This window comes from Topomyia yanbarensis, chromosome 3 (assembly GCF_030247195.1).
Source record: "Topomyia yanbarensis strain Yona2022 chromosome 3, ASM3024719v1, whole genome shotgun sequence".
Lineage (NCBI taxonomy): Eukaryota > Metazoa > Arthropoda > Insecta > Diptera > Culicidae > Topomyia > Topomyia yanbarensis.
In genome coordinates, this window is record NC_080672.1 from 2,985,539 (window position 1) to 3,002,346 (window position 16,808).

Here is a 16,808-nt window from a genome sequence, read left to right on the forward strand (position 1 = left end):
TCGGTATGACCCTTTTTATCGCGAGCTACCGGCAATGTGCCTTATAGATATGATTCTCATCGCTGTCCCGGTTTTTTTTTAAATTGTACTAATCTTCACGAATGCAGTCATGCAATAAGACGCGCGACCATCTGCGATTCGGTCAGTGTTGGCATAGAGCTTGAACCCGTTAGACGTACCGAACGGAACTGACAAATTTTGTTAATAGTCGGTTTTAAGACATAAGTGATTCGTAAGTGAGTTTAACAATGATAAAACTCGGAAGCGTTTCTGTTCGTTCTATTTCATTAGTGATCTTAAGTTTATCGTACGTTCTAAGTGATACCTGTCCAGTTTATTTGACCCTATCGTCACTCTCGAGACACATAGAGAACGCTTCAGTGGTCATAAACTGGGGTCCCGATTGTGAAAGTCCACCCGATTGGATAGGACTCTACACGGAAAACCCAGCGATATCCAATGATCCTCCCACAGTTAAAGTGATCGTCAATGGACAAACGTCCGGAGAAGTCATCACTGAACAAAAATTTGGAAAACAACGTTTACCGGGAGGGTGGAATTTCGAAGAAGTCCTCAGACACATCCCGAAACGTCGGGCCAAACCATTATGCTTCGGTTTCTATCTAGTAAGCTACGACAAAAACAACGAACTGCAAACATTTGAATGTCTGAAAATTCAACCAAACTGGATGTTCACCGAAGGCAACATCGGAAACGTATCGCTGAAGGATCTTTTCCTCCCGGGAACCCACTGTTCAGCCTGTTATCAGACTAAAGCCAATGTGAATAACGTCTTCCTCAAACGAGCTGGCTACCGGCAGGATCTAGACATATGGACTCAACTAGTCTTCGGAATCCGATATCTGGACTTTTCAATCGGTTATCATCCGTCTCATAATGGAACCCGAAATTTCTGGATTATGAACGAAAGCTACCGAGTGGGATCGATCATTCCCATTCTACAGGACATACGCCGCTTCGTCATCCTATCGGAGGAATCAGTTTTCCTAGATTTCCGACGTTTCCCGCTTGGCTTCCATAACCATCCCGAGCAGCATGCCGAATTCCTCCAAATTTTAGATCAAGAACTGGGTGACCTCATCTACCGTCGGCCCAACTTTGGCAACGAAGAGAAGGACGAAAGGCAATCCCATCATCTGACGATGGCACAGATGCGCCAGGAGGGAAAGTATATTCTTGTCACGTACAGTCACGCGGCCAGTCTGAATGGTAAGTACAAGTTAGCGGCGGCGGCGGCGGCGGTCGCAAACTGCAGCTTTCAATCTTCAAACTAATCAAGATCGCCGTTATTATCTAATTTATGACCCCGGCGCGCGAGAGTGTGGTTTTATTATGTTAACTGATCTGTTCCTTGTACAGTATGAGAGCCGGAATTGTCGTCACCGAAATTTGCCTCCCGTAGTGCAATTTGATACCTACATACCATCAAGGCAATACATAACCTCCAACTTGGCCTGCTTTGGCTGAATTGCACCTTCTTCAAAGACATCAAATTTCGATTAGATTTACGATAGATACTCAAAAATAGAATTCTTTTGATTCATTTACTGCTGCTGGATTTGTTCTTGCAGTAATTTAACATTTGGTTAAAATAAGTTATTATCTTAAAATTCAAATAAATATATCAAAAATCTGAAAAATTCACTACTTACAAAACGTAGAGGTTTCAGATCGGTTCCGACAGCATGAAGTTCAAAGTAACTTTACGCTCGTCCGGACATGCCGCACACTAGACTGGTTCAATTTTTGACTTTTGGCTACACCAAGCTCTACTGATTCCTTTTATGGCCCTTAGTAATTATGCAAATTTTGGTACCGATCGGTTGTGTCTACGGACCCTCCAAAAATTTCAAAGTTCATATGGAAGTTTGTATGGAAAATCGGTTAACATTTAAAATAAATTCTTAAAAAATCACCTTATCACTCAATTAATCAGAACACTACATATTTCTAAAGGTATTCTTCTACTGAACACATTCGTGGAACATTAAAAGTTTATGAAAATTCGCTGAGAAAAGTTATTAACTAAAGACGCAGCATGACTTCAAAACAAGTGGATTTTATTATTAATCATAGCAACCCTGATTGAATAGCTGTATCTGCCATACGCGAGCGATGGGTGGCAAGTCTAGTTTACACTGGTATAATGATGTAGCTATTCAAACAGGGTTGCTATGGTTACTAATAAAATCCACTTGTTTTGAAGTCATACTGCTTCTTTAGTTAATAACTTTTCTCAACGAATTTTCATGAACTTGCAATGTTCCCCGAATGTGTTCAGTAGAAGAATACCTTTAGAAATATATAGTGTTCTGATTAATTGAATGATAAGGTGATTTTTTAAGAATTTATTTTCAATGTTAACCGATTTTCCATACAAACTTCCATATGAACTTTGAAATTTTTGGAGGGTCCGTAGACACAATCAATCGGTACCAAAATTTGCACAATTGCTAAGGGCCATGCAAGGAATCAGTAGAGCCTGGTGGAGCTAAAAGTCAAAAATTGAACCAGTCTACCGCACACTCAGGTGATTCGCAACAAAGGGTTAAGGTGCCGGGAAACTCTAAGCTTGCTCATATGACCCTATTCCACGCTTTTCTAAACTTTCTTCCTTCAACTCCTTGCTGCAACTGCGATTTCTAGATACGTCATTGAGTTGACATCTTGGATAATCCAGTCGAAATACCGAAATTCTACTTCAGCTATCCGCTGTGGACAGTGTCTATTTTGAAAACGGGCGCTCTTGGATTCTCTCCTTCCCTGTCACCGTACGACCAAATATAACATCGGAGTTAGCGAGGAGATATGACAGAATTTCATTTTTCCAATCCGAGAATTTTTAAATTGAACATCCGGAAATCGGGAATTTAAAATTTGGAAAACAAGAATTTTTGGAATTATGACATCCCAAACCGGCCCAAACCAGAATATATACAATTGAAAGCCCCGACCGGAATCCGAGGTATATTATATAATGAATCACGATCCAAACTCTCGATGATTCTGAATTTAAGGAGACCTCTGGTGTAGTGGGCAAAAAAATCGATTTCTTTTTTTATCCGCTTAATTGATTGTGTTGAACCTCTAGAATAGTTTCCCGCGATCTCGGTGGCAACCAGAGTTAAAAATAATCGAAGCTCTTTGTTGACGGCCTGAACCTGATGCGACTCGCGGTGAATAGAAAAAATATTCATTCAAATATCCACGTTATTCATTCAGTTGAATATCGTACAATATATTCATTTAGCTATTTATCTAGGAAAATGTTTTCAAACGCCGGTAAAGCATTATGAAACAACAATCATCATCGCTTACATTGTGCCATGGCCTACTTTGATGTGTTTGATTCGTTGCTGCACGGGCGCTTCGTGTAATAATCGGAGACGAATGAAAATCTGCATGGATGAATGGGCGGTTTGTTCGTTTGACGTTTTCAGCTGCGTCACTGAATATTGAGAATGAATGCGGCTGAATATGATAAATTTTCATTCAATGAATTTGAATATTTTTAACTCTGGTGGCAACGCTGAACTTCTGCTGTTTTAAACAGCCATGCATTTCTCGCGCGTATTTGCAAAAAACTGACAGCGATAAAAATACAGTGTAAACAATACAGTCTAAACTACTTCTACCCTAGATAAAATACCCAATGGGTTATTTTCTACAGCGTTTTCTTCGTGATGGAATTTAATGTGGGACACCCTTTAATAGCGTTTTTGTCGAAACCGCGTTTATCAAATTGGCGAACACGATAACTCAAAAACTAATCAACGATTTGACTTGATAGCCTGTCGATTAACCACAGAACACTGAATAAAAAATCTCCCTATTCTTTTGAAGAAAAATGAGAATTTTACAGTAAAATATGAGATTTTTCGGTTTTGATGAAGCCATCTTCCAAAACTCAAATTTTGTTCGATTTTTGTTGGTTCATTGAGTATCCACAATTCAAAGCTTTACAAATCTTATTGACACAGGAGTGTCAGACAATTTCTTCAAGAGTTATCGTGTTCGCCGCGGCGCACAGAGGAGTAACTAGAACAAATTCCTGGCCAATAACCAAAATATTTTTTTTTCGATTTTCTATTTCGTTATATTTTTTCTACATATTTAAAAGCCTACAGTATAACGTGGCAAAATTAGGTACACCGAAATGCTGTAGTGCCAAATACTATGTTTGCCAAAATGTATCTCCATGAAAACATGCACAGGCGTCCCTTTTCTTCTCCCTTTTCAACTGATCAACTGTTTGTGCAGCTGAAAAACAAATGTATTTACAATGATCAACTCGAAATTACTAGTATTCGAAAGGATAAAGAAAATTGACCTCTGCACTGGTAGGTGAATAGATGCCAAATTATTCAAAAAACTAGTTATTGTCTATTTTTAGTTCATTTAAGGCATTATAACAGTAATAGTAGCAGTAAATAATTTTGGCGAGGATTCGACCCAAGTTACTCCTTTGTGCGGCGCTCCTCGACGTGGAAATGGTTGGACGTCTACTCTTGGAACGCTCGTAAGTGTTGCTCAACGTGACTGAAAACATTTTTTTTTCGTGCACAATGAATGTATAAATAAATCTTCAAGCATATTTGAGCAAACAACTGCTTTAAGATGGTTATTGCGTTACGCCTCGATAGTAGTGCATCGAGGAGACCGAGAGGGCTTATGTGCCTTTTTAATGTTTTGTGTTATTTCATACTCTGCACCAGCCCAAACTAACAGTCAGCTAAGAGCCTGTGCACACTGGCGTGGCCGATTGGCGGGTCGCCGGTGACTTTTTCTGTGGGCTGTGTTTGCAGACATTGTTCAACAGCTTAACGGCTGTCTTTTTGAGCACGGCTCGCAGTGGGAGTCAATGTGTGTCGATTTATCGGTCGACCTCGTCAACGTGCACAGGAGCATTAAAAAAATAACAGTTGAACCCTATTAGTTGTGTTGTGTTGTAATAATTGTAGTTTTTAGTACTAGTGTAAAATTTTTATGTGCTAGTCGTATGTCTATCTGTGTATGTGTTCGTCTGAGTATTTGTGACATATGGGTCAGGGAATGGATGCAGAACTGGCTTATATGATAGAATAGTGGGTAATCCTTCTTGGGACCACTTTTTACCGGTGTTCAATTCGTGCATTCGAATCGATTCATTCGGATTGGATAAATGAAGGTACGATTAATTTACCGACGCACGTCAATCATCCATTCCCGGTCAGCATAGCATGAGAAACTTCTAACGGAATGCAATTGTTGTTAATGATAAATATATAACATTTTCTGGCATTTAGAAGATACCAAGTAGTTTTATTGCATGTTACATGTGTGTTGTTCAATTAATACTCAATAACAATACTAACTCTTCTCCGTGGGCTTGGCGGTGGACTCCAGACTGCAAAATTTTATGCTTAGGGATTTGTAGCTTAGAGACCTTGGATTCTGTTGGTCCCTAGAATCTAATAGCAACACGGCGCGTGATTCATTTAGTGAATAGAAGCGAAGGAATACCCTGACGACTGGAAGATTGAATTATTTTTGCTATCTATTCAACTAGATCCAGACCGATGCAGTATCCTATAGTTGATGGTTCACATATAATCTAAATAAAATATCATTCAATTTGCACAATGCATTAAAACTTAAGACAATTAGCCAAAGTACTCGAACCATACCAATTTAAACCCAAATCTAAAGTAAACATCATTCAATTGCACAAAGTATTGAATTTAAAATTTAAGTGAACTATCCAAAGTATTGGGATCATATCAAGTCAAATGTTCAAGATGTGCCTAGTAATTTTGAAGAACCATGAATGTAGTAAAAGTAATGAAGTAGAAGAAAAGAACTCCCGTTCTTTTTTTCTACTTCATTTGTCTGTTTTTGTTTTTCTTCTATTAGTTTGCTTTTCCACTACTCAGGTAAACCAAAAAAATCAGTCAATTTATACGCTTCTACTTAATGTCTTCATTTTTTTTCTTTTAATTCGGCATGTTCTTTTTCCTTTTATCACTATATCTTAATTTAGATTCATTATAACACTCACTAACACAATCAATTGCATATTCTCTCATATACACTTATAATATCTCATTCAAAACGTACAAACGCCGCTAGCCTGCGCGATAACACAAACCGGGTCACAAATGCGAACGTGCAATTGTAATCATCCACACATACTCGCTATCTCGCCAATAACCCACCGCTCGCGCGATCATGAGTCGGTCGCGTTAGTATGTCCCTGCCTTCGTTCTTAACAGCCTAGATTCATGTCTTCAGTTGGAACAATAAAAAAATGAGGCTTATATTCATTAGACAACACATTCCATGAAAACGTGACAGGGAACTCTAGTGTTATGGGAGAATTATCTTCTAGTACCTGAACCGTACACTAAAAACTAAGCAAAAAACTCACGGTCAGCGCGATCATTCAAGAACACACGCGAATATGCATATGGCCACAAAATAAAGTGGCATACGCGACAAACACGTGAACATACAAGCGCTTGAGCCTTTCGCGATTTTCCACGCACATCTACGGTCGCGGTCTCACAAAATTGATAAATTGGCATCACATAATCACAAAATACATTAGCTAGCAAACCTTATGGAGAAACATATTGTATTTATTTATGAACAGCTAACAGTAGTACTGTTCAATGCACTTTTTCATCACATTCTGCAGCGCAATTATTCGTCAAGTTTACATCAATCCATTAACCCTACCCCAACCCACACCCTGTTCCTCTCCCATGGCGTTTTGGTGGTCCGCATAGACTATTCTGCCATTACCCCTCCTATCATCGGCCTTGGCGCTCTCATTGCCCCACCAAACGCTGCAAAATGAAATGAAAATGAAAATTAAACAATGAATGTATAATTAAATCTTAACATTACACAAAAGATCCATTATTTCTTGGCCTTCAAACTCGAACAACAAAATAACTTTCGGTTTGAGCACTTAACACCAGACGCTCCCCTTAAAAACTTAATCCTCTAACTTCTAGAAACCATTTCACAATTTATCCATAATTTTTTCAGAAATATTCGTAAATAAAATTGAAATGTGAACTCCATTCGCTGTGCGTCCATTTTATAAAAGCCTATGTCAAAGTGAAAAATTGGTGAGTGGCATGTGGCTCAACATAAATTTCTTCATTTCTTCTATTGATCTTCAATTTCAAAAAACAACTTCCGCAAGATATTGCGAAGTGGACTGAATCAAATTAGCTTACAATTGTCTCCTCTTTTGATAGTCTTTCATTATGACATCCTCGCTTTGATTTACTGTAGCCTGGTTTCACGGATTCAAGCACCGACAGCGGCCTAAGAATCCTGTTCAAAATGAAATAAGTAACCGAGTGCCATAAACAAGATATTTATAAAATATGTCGGTTGTCACGGTAAAGATGGACTTGTCCCTCTATACCAGAACACATGCTAGTGAACTCGGGTGATTCGTAGTTATGCCGCCTAAACACGACCCTCATTAGCAGAAGACAAAAGTTAAGCCCGTATGATATTAAACCTGTTCCAATCACATTTTACTTTCGAGTTCTGCGCGAATAAAACTTCGAATAAACTGAATAAATTATGCAAAATCAAGAAAACAAATTAAATTTTAAAATCAATGAAGTAAAAAAAATATAAAAAGTTATATATACGCGAACGGAGGTCTTAGTGGAATGTACGTAATGTTTCAAAGATTTTCTTCCATTTAATTCCACTATGTTTTTATAGTTAGATGCACTTGCACTTCACTATTTAACAGATACCGGTATTTCGATTACTACTTGTAATCTTCTTCAGTGTTTGTATCAGTCTATAGGAAATTACGGGATTGTAAAGTCGTTTTATCTAGGGAAGCGGGTAGGCTGTGGTCAGTGGGTACCTAGGTGCATGAAGCTGACCGTTTTTTTGCATGTAGGTAAAATTTCGAAGAGCCATGAATATCCGTTACCTTGGTCTCGATTTAATAAGAAAGGAGACGAATGTTTGAAAATTTCCAGGCTTTCAGCTACGTCTAATTTCCAAGGATTAGAGACTTGACGCTGAATTTTAATATCTTCTATAGTTATGTTTTTCTGAAAAAGCGTGTTCCGCTATCTTGGATTTGAAGTGGAATGGTAAATCTTTAGCAGATTCTCTAGAAGCTCTAGCAACATCCATAAAAATATCAATTTTACACATGAAGAAGAGAAAGATAACAATTTGCCCTTCTTGGATGTGCTTGTAAAAAGAGAGGGGGGTCCTTGACTTTCGAAATATATAGGAAACCTACAAATACTGAGAGAATTATACCAAATACTTCAAACCATTCACATCAGCATAAAATGGCCGCTTTTCACCACATGGTCCATAGAATGCGTACTCTACCATTAGGGGAAGAAGCAAAAACTAAAGAAACTGAATCAGGTAAGCTCAACGGGTATCCAGAGCAAACCATCCAATCAATAATTAATAAAAAATCTAGAATACTTCATAAGCAAAACCTCACAACCTTAACTCCAACAACTGAAAATTTGAAAAGGATAGCAGTAGATTTCAATCAGAATACAGCTTATCCACTTAGGAAAAAATTAAAAAAGTTTGGTGTTGAAAAAATAAAAAGTTAGCTAATTCAAAAAATGTGTAGAATAATTAAAACCAAATTAATAAAAAGAATAAATCAAATTAGTTCAACTCGTTAAATAGAAAATTAGACAATATTTAAAAACGTTATGAAATTAATAGAAAAAAAAAACAAATTTTCAAACTAAAAAAAAAATAAATGAATAAAAATAATTAAAATAAAAAGGACATAGAGAAGCACCCTTTCGTACAGGCCCTTGAAGCCTACCGCGATCAACTCTTGTCCATCTGCTGGGTTCCAGACCACAGCAGAATAAAAGGGAATGTTGACGCAAATCGATTGGCCTCCCTCGGTAGGCGGACATGCGCCCAACTCTCGGCTGAAACACCAACAACCGACATCATTCGAAAATTCAACGCAAGCATCCAAACCAAATTTCACCAACCCGACGTATGGATCGACCACAACAACCAGATAGAGCAGAAGATCCTCTTCCGGCTTCGCTTCGGCCACACCAGATTGACCCACGCGCATATGATAGCCAACAACCAGATTCCACGCGCCTGACCGACGATCACATACTGTGCAACTGTGAGGAACTCGAAAATCTACGACAACAATACAACATGCCGCGATCGATCAGAGACATCCTATCGAACGACCCTGCCCAGGAGCAAGCATTGCTATCCTTCATCAAGGATGCCGAACCACGCGACGGCATTTAACGACGCGGCAAACCAGACGAAAACCGAACGAGGCCTTCCGCCAAACTCCGCCGAGTTGTGGGGGGATTTCCCGTAGCCCATCCAATAACCAACCATGCGCAAATATCACGATAGCATCTGACGGAACTCCGGAGAACACCTAGAAACAAGAAACAACATAATCTCATTACAAATTTAAACCTTTTATCAGCGAATGACCAGCCGTCGTTAAAGCTGCAATAAACAACTAACTAGCTAAATAAAATAAATGAAATGAATAAAATAAATAAAATATATAAAACGAATAAAATGAAAAATAAAAAAACGAATAAAATGAAAATTATAAATAAAAAGTTAAATGAAAAGATAAAATAAATAATATGGATAACATTAACACTATCAATAAAATTAATTGAATGAATAAAGTAAAAAAATGAAAAGAAATTTTTTTTAAAAAAACAGAATGTAAGAAGTAAACGATTAAAATGAAAATTGAAAGGTATTAAACTAGTTTTACAATTAATAGAATAAATTAATTATGTCAATAATAATTTAGAGAAATTATTAAAGTGTTTCAGTCATCCACTTTAATAATTTCTCTAGTAATAGTAAGATTATTGAAATGAAGAAAATGAATAAAATGTATGAACTGAAAAAAGAATAAAATGCATACAATAAAAACAGTGAACAAAACAAATTAAATGAAATATATGATCAAAATGAATCCAAAGAATGAGACGAACAAAATAGATACAATGTACCCAAATGAAGAAAATAAAAAAAAAAATGCTGAATATAAGAAATGATTTCAATGAAATGATCATATATTCAAAATCACCCAAATATTCAAAATGAATAAAATAAATGAATAAACTGAAAAATGAATATATTGAATGAAATTAAAAAAATAATATTTAAACAAAATAAATTCTATGCTATATTTCACCCTAAGGCGGAAAATTTGGTAAAAACCAAAATTTCTCACTAGGGTGAAAATTTGTTGGTAAAACCAGTCTTTGCACGAGGGCACAAATCCTTATTTCATACTCAGTTGTGTTTTGGCTTCGCCTCATCAGAAACCGACACTAATTTATTTTCGGGATGGATTAACGCCGGCTGGAACAAACAAATTTTTACCCTAGTGAGAAATTTTAGTTTTTACCAAATTTTCCTCCTTAGGGTGAAATATAGCATAGTGCTTTCGCATAGGCCTAGTAAGCCAAGACAAGTTTCGGCTTCACTGTGTTTCATCGGCATAAACAGAACTTCTGCTCGAACGTTTGATCAGTCGTTCGATTGAAACACAAAGTGTGTTTTAGTTTTAAGGGATTTGCGTCAAGCCGGCGCTAATCTATTCCGACAATAAGTTAGTGTCGGTTTCTGATGAGGCGAAGCCGAAACGCAACTGAGTATAAAATAAATGAATAAAACGAATTATGCTAATTTGAAAAACCATTATTTCAAATTATAGAATTGTTTGTAAAAAATTAAGTATACAATGCACTTCCTAGTGTTTTCATTCTTTTTTGTTTTCACCTTTTCATGTTCGTTCTTCTTTTCTTGACGGCGTTCAAGCTTATCTGTGGTGTTTCTACTTTATTGATAGGGTCTAACTGGTTATTCGGAAATCGGAATAGTAAATGATGGTTAGTGCTGCGACACTAATTTCATGTATTATACGATATTTTGATACCTTCCAGCCATATGATAAATAAGAAAACTGGTAATTTTTGCACCGTGACCAGTATAAAATAAATTTTACAAAAGAAATCGAATTTTCACTAGAATTTTGGGATTCAAAATTAAAGATCCTCCCGATGATGCCACGAGTATAATAGGATATAAATTATGGGAAATTTACTGTCTCGCTACTAGGTGGATTACTTGGTGATCTGTCTTCATATACCATCGAAGTTCTACCTCACGGCTGAACTCAATGCTTCATCCAAGGGGTAAACATATCAACTATGAAAAAAATTACTTTGAAGTGAACTTATACATTATTTTGTTTTGAAGTGAATTTACATATTAATTTTGAAAAAATAGTTCATTTCTTATTGAGTAAAGCCACAAAATATCTTCGGAATCTTGTGGATGTGTTTTCATGCACCTATATTCGAAATCGGTTTAGTTTTACCCCTAAAACACCAGTAAGGTATTGAAAATGGGTAAGTGAAGAATAAAAATATAAAATGTTTAATATCTCCGCCGTTCGTGAACGTTCATATCGGTTTAAATCGAAGTTTTCTATATGACCGCTCGCCACATCCCATAACTCCGGAACCGAAAGTCGGATCGGAATGAAATTTGATAGCCACGTAAATGCAATACCTTTCATTTGAGACTAAGATTGGTCAAATCGGTCTAGCAATCTCCGAAAAACCGATGTGACTATTATCCTGAATTTGTATACTTCCGCCGCGACTTCCGGAACCGATGAATGTGGACAAAGAGGCTTTGGATGGTTGTTAGTGACTTAGTACTGCAAATCCAAGCAGTTGTGGACACATTTTGGAAAAATGTCTACCTTTTTACATTCATCGTAGAATTCGTTAAAATCGGGATTCGCTGCGTGATCGTACTCATCACCCTGTAACTTCGAACCTGGAAGTCGGATCCATTGGAAATTCAATAGCAGCCGGTGGGAACGTTGTACCTTTCATTTGAGATTAAGTTTGTGGAAATCGGTTCTACCATCACTGAGAAAAGTCAGTGGAATTTTTGGTCACATACACACAGGAGACATTTGCCGTACTTGACGAACTAAATCAAATTGTATATAGCAATCGGCCCTCGGTTACAAAGTCAATTTTCAGAGCATTTGCTAACCTTTCTATCAAGAAAGGCTAAAAGGTGCAAAAAGCAGTTTCGTCAAATTTTTTTCGAGATTGCATCATAACTCGACGTTTCATGCATTTTAAATATATTTGGCACCAAAAATACGAATTCGAATTCCGAAATTTTCTGTGGTCCCCTCATCGAAAAAAATGGCTCCAGCTTATATGGTAATTTCATATATTCCCGGACCCACATAACCGATCCGTGCGAAATTTTGTGAAAATCGGCCAAACCAACCCCGACAAACTGATGTGAGTTTAGTAATTTGGAAAGATGGTCATTTTTCCCAGAACTTCCGGAACCTTATATTGTGGTCAATGTGGCCAACAAGACATCGAAAAAGGTGACAGCGGGCGCAGGGTTGATGGGAGGTGCAACCAACCGAATTTTACACCTTCCATTTGATACTCGGTTAGTAAAAATCTTTTCACCGAATAACCGGTGTGACTTTAATTCAGGTATAAACCTGAATCGAGACATCTGTAATTGCCGATAGTGGACAATAACTCTTTGATTGGCCATCAGTGAACGAGATCTGCAAATCGAAGTACTTTGATGTCAATTTCAGCAGATTTTTTACCCCTGGTGTATTACGATTCTAACGGTTTATATGGGAAATCACTGTGTAACCGTATCAACCAACCTTTAACTCCGCAACCAAAAGTCAGATTTGAAGAAAATTGAACATCAAATCAAGTTTGTAAAAATCGGTGGAAAAGTCGTTGAACAGTAGATGATCCATTAACTTAGGAATTTGTCTAGTTCTCCGGGGTCATCAAGAACCACCATAGGCGGCCAATGTTTTCAAAGCTACTTCGATACGTCATTAGTGGTCTAGACCTGCAAATCGAAGTAATATTGCATATACATATTGCATCATTTGGACATCATGGTGGTACCAGTTTAAATGGGTATTTACTGAGTAACCGCACTCTTCAACCCATAACTCCGGAACCGAAAGTTCGATCAATAAAAATAAATCAGCTCAATAGCAGCCGATGGGACGACTGCACCTTTCGTTTGAGACTAAGTTCATTCAAATCTGTTCATCTATCTTTGAGATACAGAGGTGGCATTATATGCCACATACACACAGACATTTTCCGATCTCGTCGTACTGAGTCGAATGATACATGAGACACGGGCCTCGGTTAACCTTTACAGTACCAAGTTAAAAATTTTCTGAAAATTTTGTTTAAATTTTGCTCTCATTTCGTCAAATTTTGACCGAATTGGATGGAACCGGCTGTAAAAGATCTGGAATTTAGTCCAGTTTCCATATACCGAGTAGCGTTCAAATCCGTGGACCGGTTCCGGAATTAATCCGAATTCCCTTGGGGTGTACCCGGCATCCCAGTGGGGTGACGGACGAGTTTTGAAGAAACATCCCATAAATTTAAGTAATTGTATTTTGAAATGTGCTACATATGACTATTTCCCATTGATCCTTCACAATAGACATGAATTGGACCAATCTTGGCCACTGGAGAACTGTTCCGGGAGAACCTAAGAAAATGTATACATTTTTCTATCATTCTAGCGATTTGGGTTCACAGCTTTATACGAAATGCGAAGTTCTTCCAATCATACGGTTCTACAGCTCCCTGAAGGCCATTCTGGCACCGGTTCCGTACGGATGGACATTTGACGCCATTTTGAAAACCAAAATGGCGGCTTTCGGTTACCACAAAACAGTGAAAACCACCATCAATATGGGTGTTATTTGAAAGAGAACGGTCAGCAAAAGCCGGAAATTGATAATTGACACCATTTTGAAAAGCAAAATGGCGATTTCCGGTTACCACAAAACAGTGAAAAGCATCATCAATATGGGTGTCATTCGAAAGGGAGTGGTCAATAGAAGACAGAAATTGATTTTTGGCGCCATTTTCAATACCAAGATGGCGGTTTCCGGTTATCACAGTGCAGTGCAAACCACCACCAATAATGGCGTCATTGTAAAGCGCTAGCAATCAACAAAAGCCGGAAATTGCTTTTTGACGCCAATTCGAAAACCAAAATGGCGGGTTCATGTTCCTAAGAAACAGTGAAAACCGTCATCAATATGGGTGTCATTTGAAAGGGGTGTGTCAGCAGGAGACGGAAATTGATGATTGACGCCATTTTGAAACCCAAGATGGCAGCTGCCGGTTTCCAAAAAACAGTGAAAACTTCCATCAATATAGGTGTCATTTGAAAGGGATTGGTGAGAAGAAGTACGAAATTGATTATTTATGCAGTTTTGAAAACCAAGTTTGCGGTTTCCTGTTACTGCAAAACGGCGAAAACTATCATCAGTATAGGTATCAGAAAGGGGTAGTCATAAAGTGATTTTTGACGCCATTTTCGAAAACCAATATGGTGGCTTCCGGTTACTACAAACAACAGTGAAAACCATACTAAGTATGGGTGTCATTTGAAAGGGGGTGGTCAGTAGATGTAGTGGTGGCGGTGGTACTACCACCTTTGTAGCAGGAACACTCTTCATAGCACTGAGCAATCTTTACACGACAAGCATGACGTGTTCAAGCATTACTCTCTGACCATACTCAGCATGCTACTGTACGAAGGGCCAAAAAGGAATTGCGTGGTCGGAAAGTGACTTCGCTTACATGTACTACGGAAGCTTGCTGCCAATAACAAGACCATATAAGCCAATTACAATGCATTGTTATAAAAAGTAGCCTCAATAGGTGGGGAGAAAATCCTGCGCCATGTTCACGAAATGTTAGCAACAAGAATCTGGCTACTCCACTCTTCCTGTTCAAATCGTTTTAATCAGATGGCTTGATGGTCCCTCTCAATTCCCATGTATTCTATGTAAGGGTCATTCCACGCGCAGTGATCAAGGCACGTGTAATCGACCTTCACGGATTTGAATCAAATTTGGAGGAATTGTTCATCTAGGGCCAATATATAAAAACCCAAATTTTTGTGTCTATTCAATCACCGCTCGGGCCATGGGAGGCCCCCCCCGTTTTGGCAAATTGTCAAAATCCTTGATTTCCTTTTGAACATATTTCCGCTTCTGTTTACTCTAGAACCAAACCGTAAGATGGGTTTTGAAGAAAATTGTTCAAGGAGTTTAGAAAAAATATTAGTTATTGGCGGCAGTGCTGCCAACTATCCGATTTTTTCAGCAAAATGGCAAATCAGCGATATTTTGAAGCAAAAAAACGCTATTTCCCATATAAAATCGCAGGCGCACAACAATAAAAAACCAACTTGAGGATTCTGAGTTCACACATAATTTATTGTGAAGTAGACGAGAAATTATGAAAAACTACGTTTTTGGTTTCTTTTTAGCAGATCAGGGTCAATTTTCCGTTGCCGTCGTTCCCCCAGCACATTATTCGGCAGCGGCTCACGAGTCAAAACTTCTTGATATCATCCACTGCTTTAATTGAGGCCAGCAATCACTCCGTAAACGATGAAGGCATCGAAGAAGCCCCACACACATGCACGTATACCACTATGAAGCCGACACCGACACCAACCACGAACGCGTGAATCAACAAATACATCTCCAATGCAACGCACGATCACGATCCGCAGTATTGAACGAGGAAAATACACATGTCCAAATCGAAAATTATCATTATAATAATATTGCCGATTGACAGTCCATGTGAACATCGGCTAGAATCAACTAATCTTGTTGAGATCTGCGTTCAACATATTGACAACAATATGATTTAATTCGGTTATTCTCGCATCGTAATGACTACGAAACGGGAGCAAGTTTTAAAAGTTTCGCTTAACTATATTGCAAATCAGTCTAAATCTGTACCTTTTGAGTCACGAAGAAACTTAGTTGTCTGTCACAACAGCACATACTTATTGTTGGTGTGAAATAGTTGTTGAAATAAAAATTGCTACTTGGGTGACCGTTCATTTCTAAATAAAACCCATACCGATGATGATTTTGACTATTTTGTGGTACCACCATCTTGCTTTCCAACATGGCGTCAATCAATATCCGTATCTGCCGACCATCCACTCGCAAATGATTTCCATATTGCTGACAGTCTTCACTGTTTTGTGGAAACCGGAAGCCGCCATCTTGGTTTTCAAAATGGCGTCAATCATCAATTCCTGTCTTCTACTGATCACCCCGTTTCAAATGCCACCCATACTGACTATGGTTTTCATTGTTTCCTTGGAACAGGAAGCCACCATCTTGGTTTTCAAAATGGCGTAAACAACCAATTTTCGTCTTTTGCTGACCACCCGCTTTACAATGACACCATTATTGACGGTGGTTTTCACTGCTTTGTGGAAACCGGAAGCCGCTATCTTTGCTTAGAAAATGGCGAAAAAATCAATTTCTGTCTTCTATTGACCCCCCCTTTTGAATGACACCCATATTGACAATACTTTTGACTGTTGTGGTAACCGGAAACCGCCATCTTGGTTTTGAAAATGGCGTCAATTATAAATTTCCTCTTTCAAATAAAACCCATATTGATGGTTGTTTTTACTGTTTTGTGGTAACCGGAAGCCGCCATCTCGGTTTTCAAGTGATCATTTCTTTTCTAATGACACCCATATTGATGACGTTTTTCACTGTTTCTTTGGAACAGGAACCCGCCATTTTGGTTTTCGAATTGGCGTCAAAAACCATTTTTCGGCTTTTGCTGATCGCTAGCGCTTTACAATGACGCCATTATTGGTGGCGATTA

At 38.1% G+C, this 16,808-nt stretch overlaps 1 protein-coding gene across 1 annotated transcript in view; it reads left to right on the forward strand.

Annotated features, from left to right (window-relative positions):
• The first annotated feature begins 138 nt into the window (after window positions 1–138).
• The window catches only part of LOC131689204 (uncharacterized), a 29,077-nt gene continuing 12,407 nt past the window's right edge, over window positions 139–16,808 (forward strand). Inside the window, exon 1 of the mRNA XM_058974133.1 lies at window positions 139–1,230. Coding sequence (XP_058830116.1) covers window positions 249–1,230 — 982 coding nt within the window. The 5' untranslated portion in view covers window positions 139–248. The remainder of the gene's footprint in view (window positions 1,231–16,808) is intronic.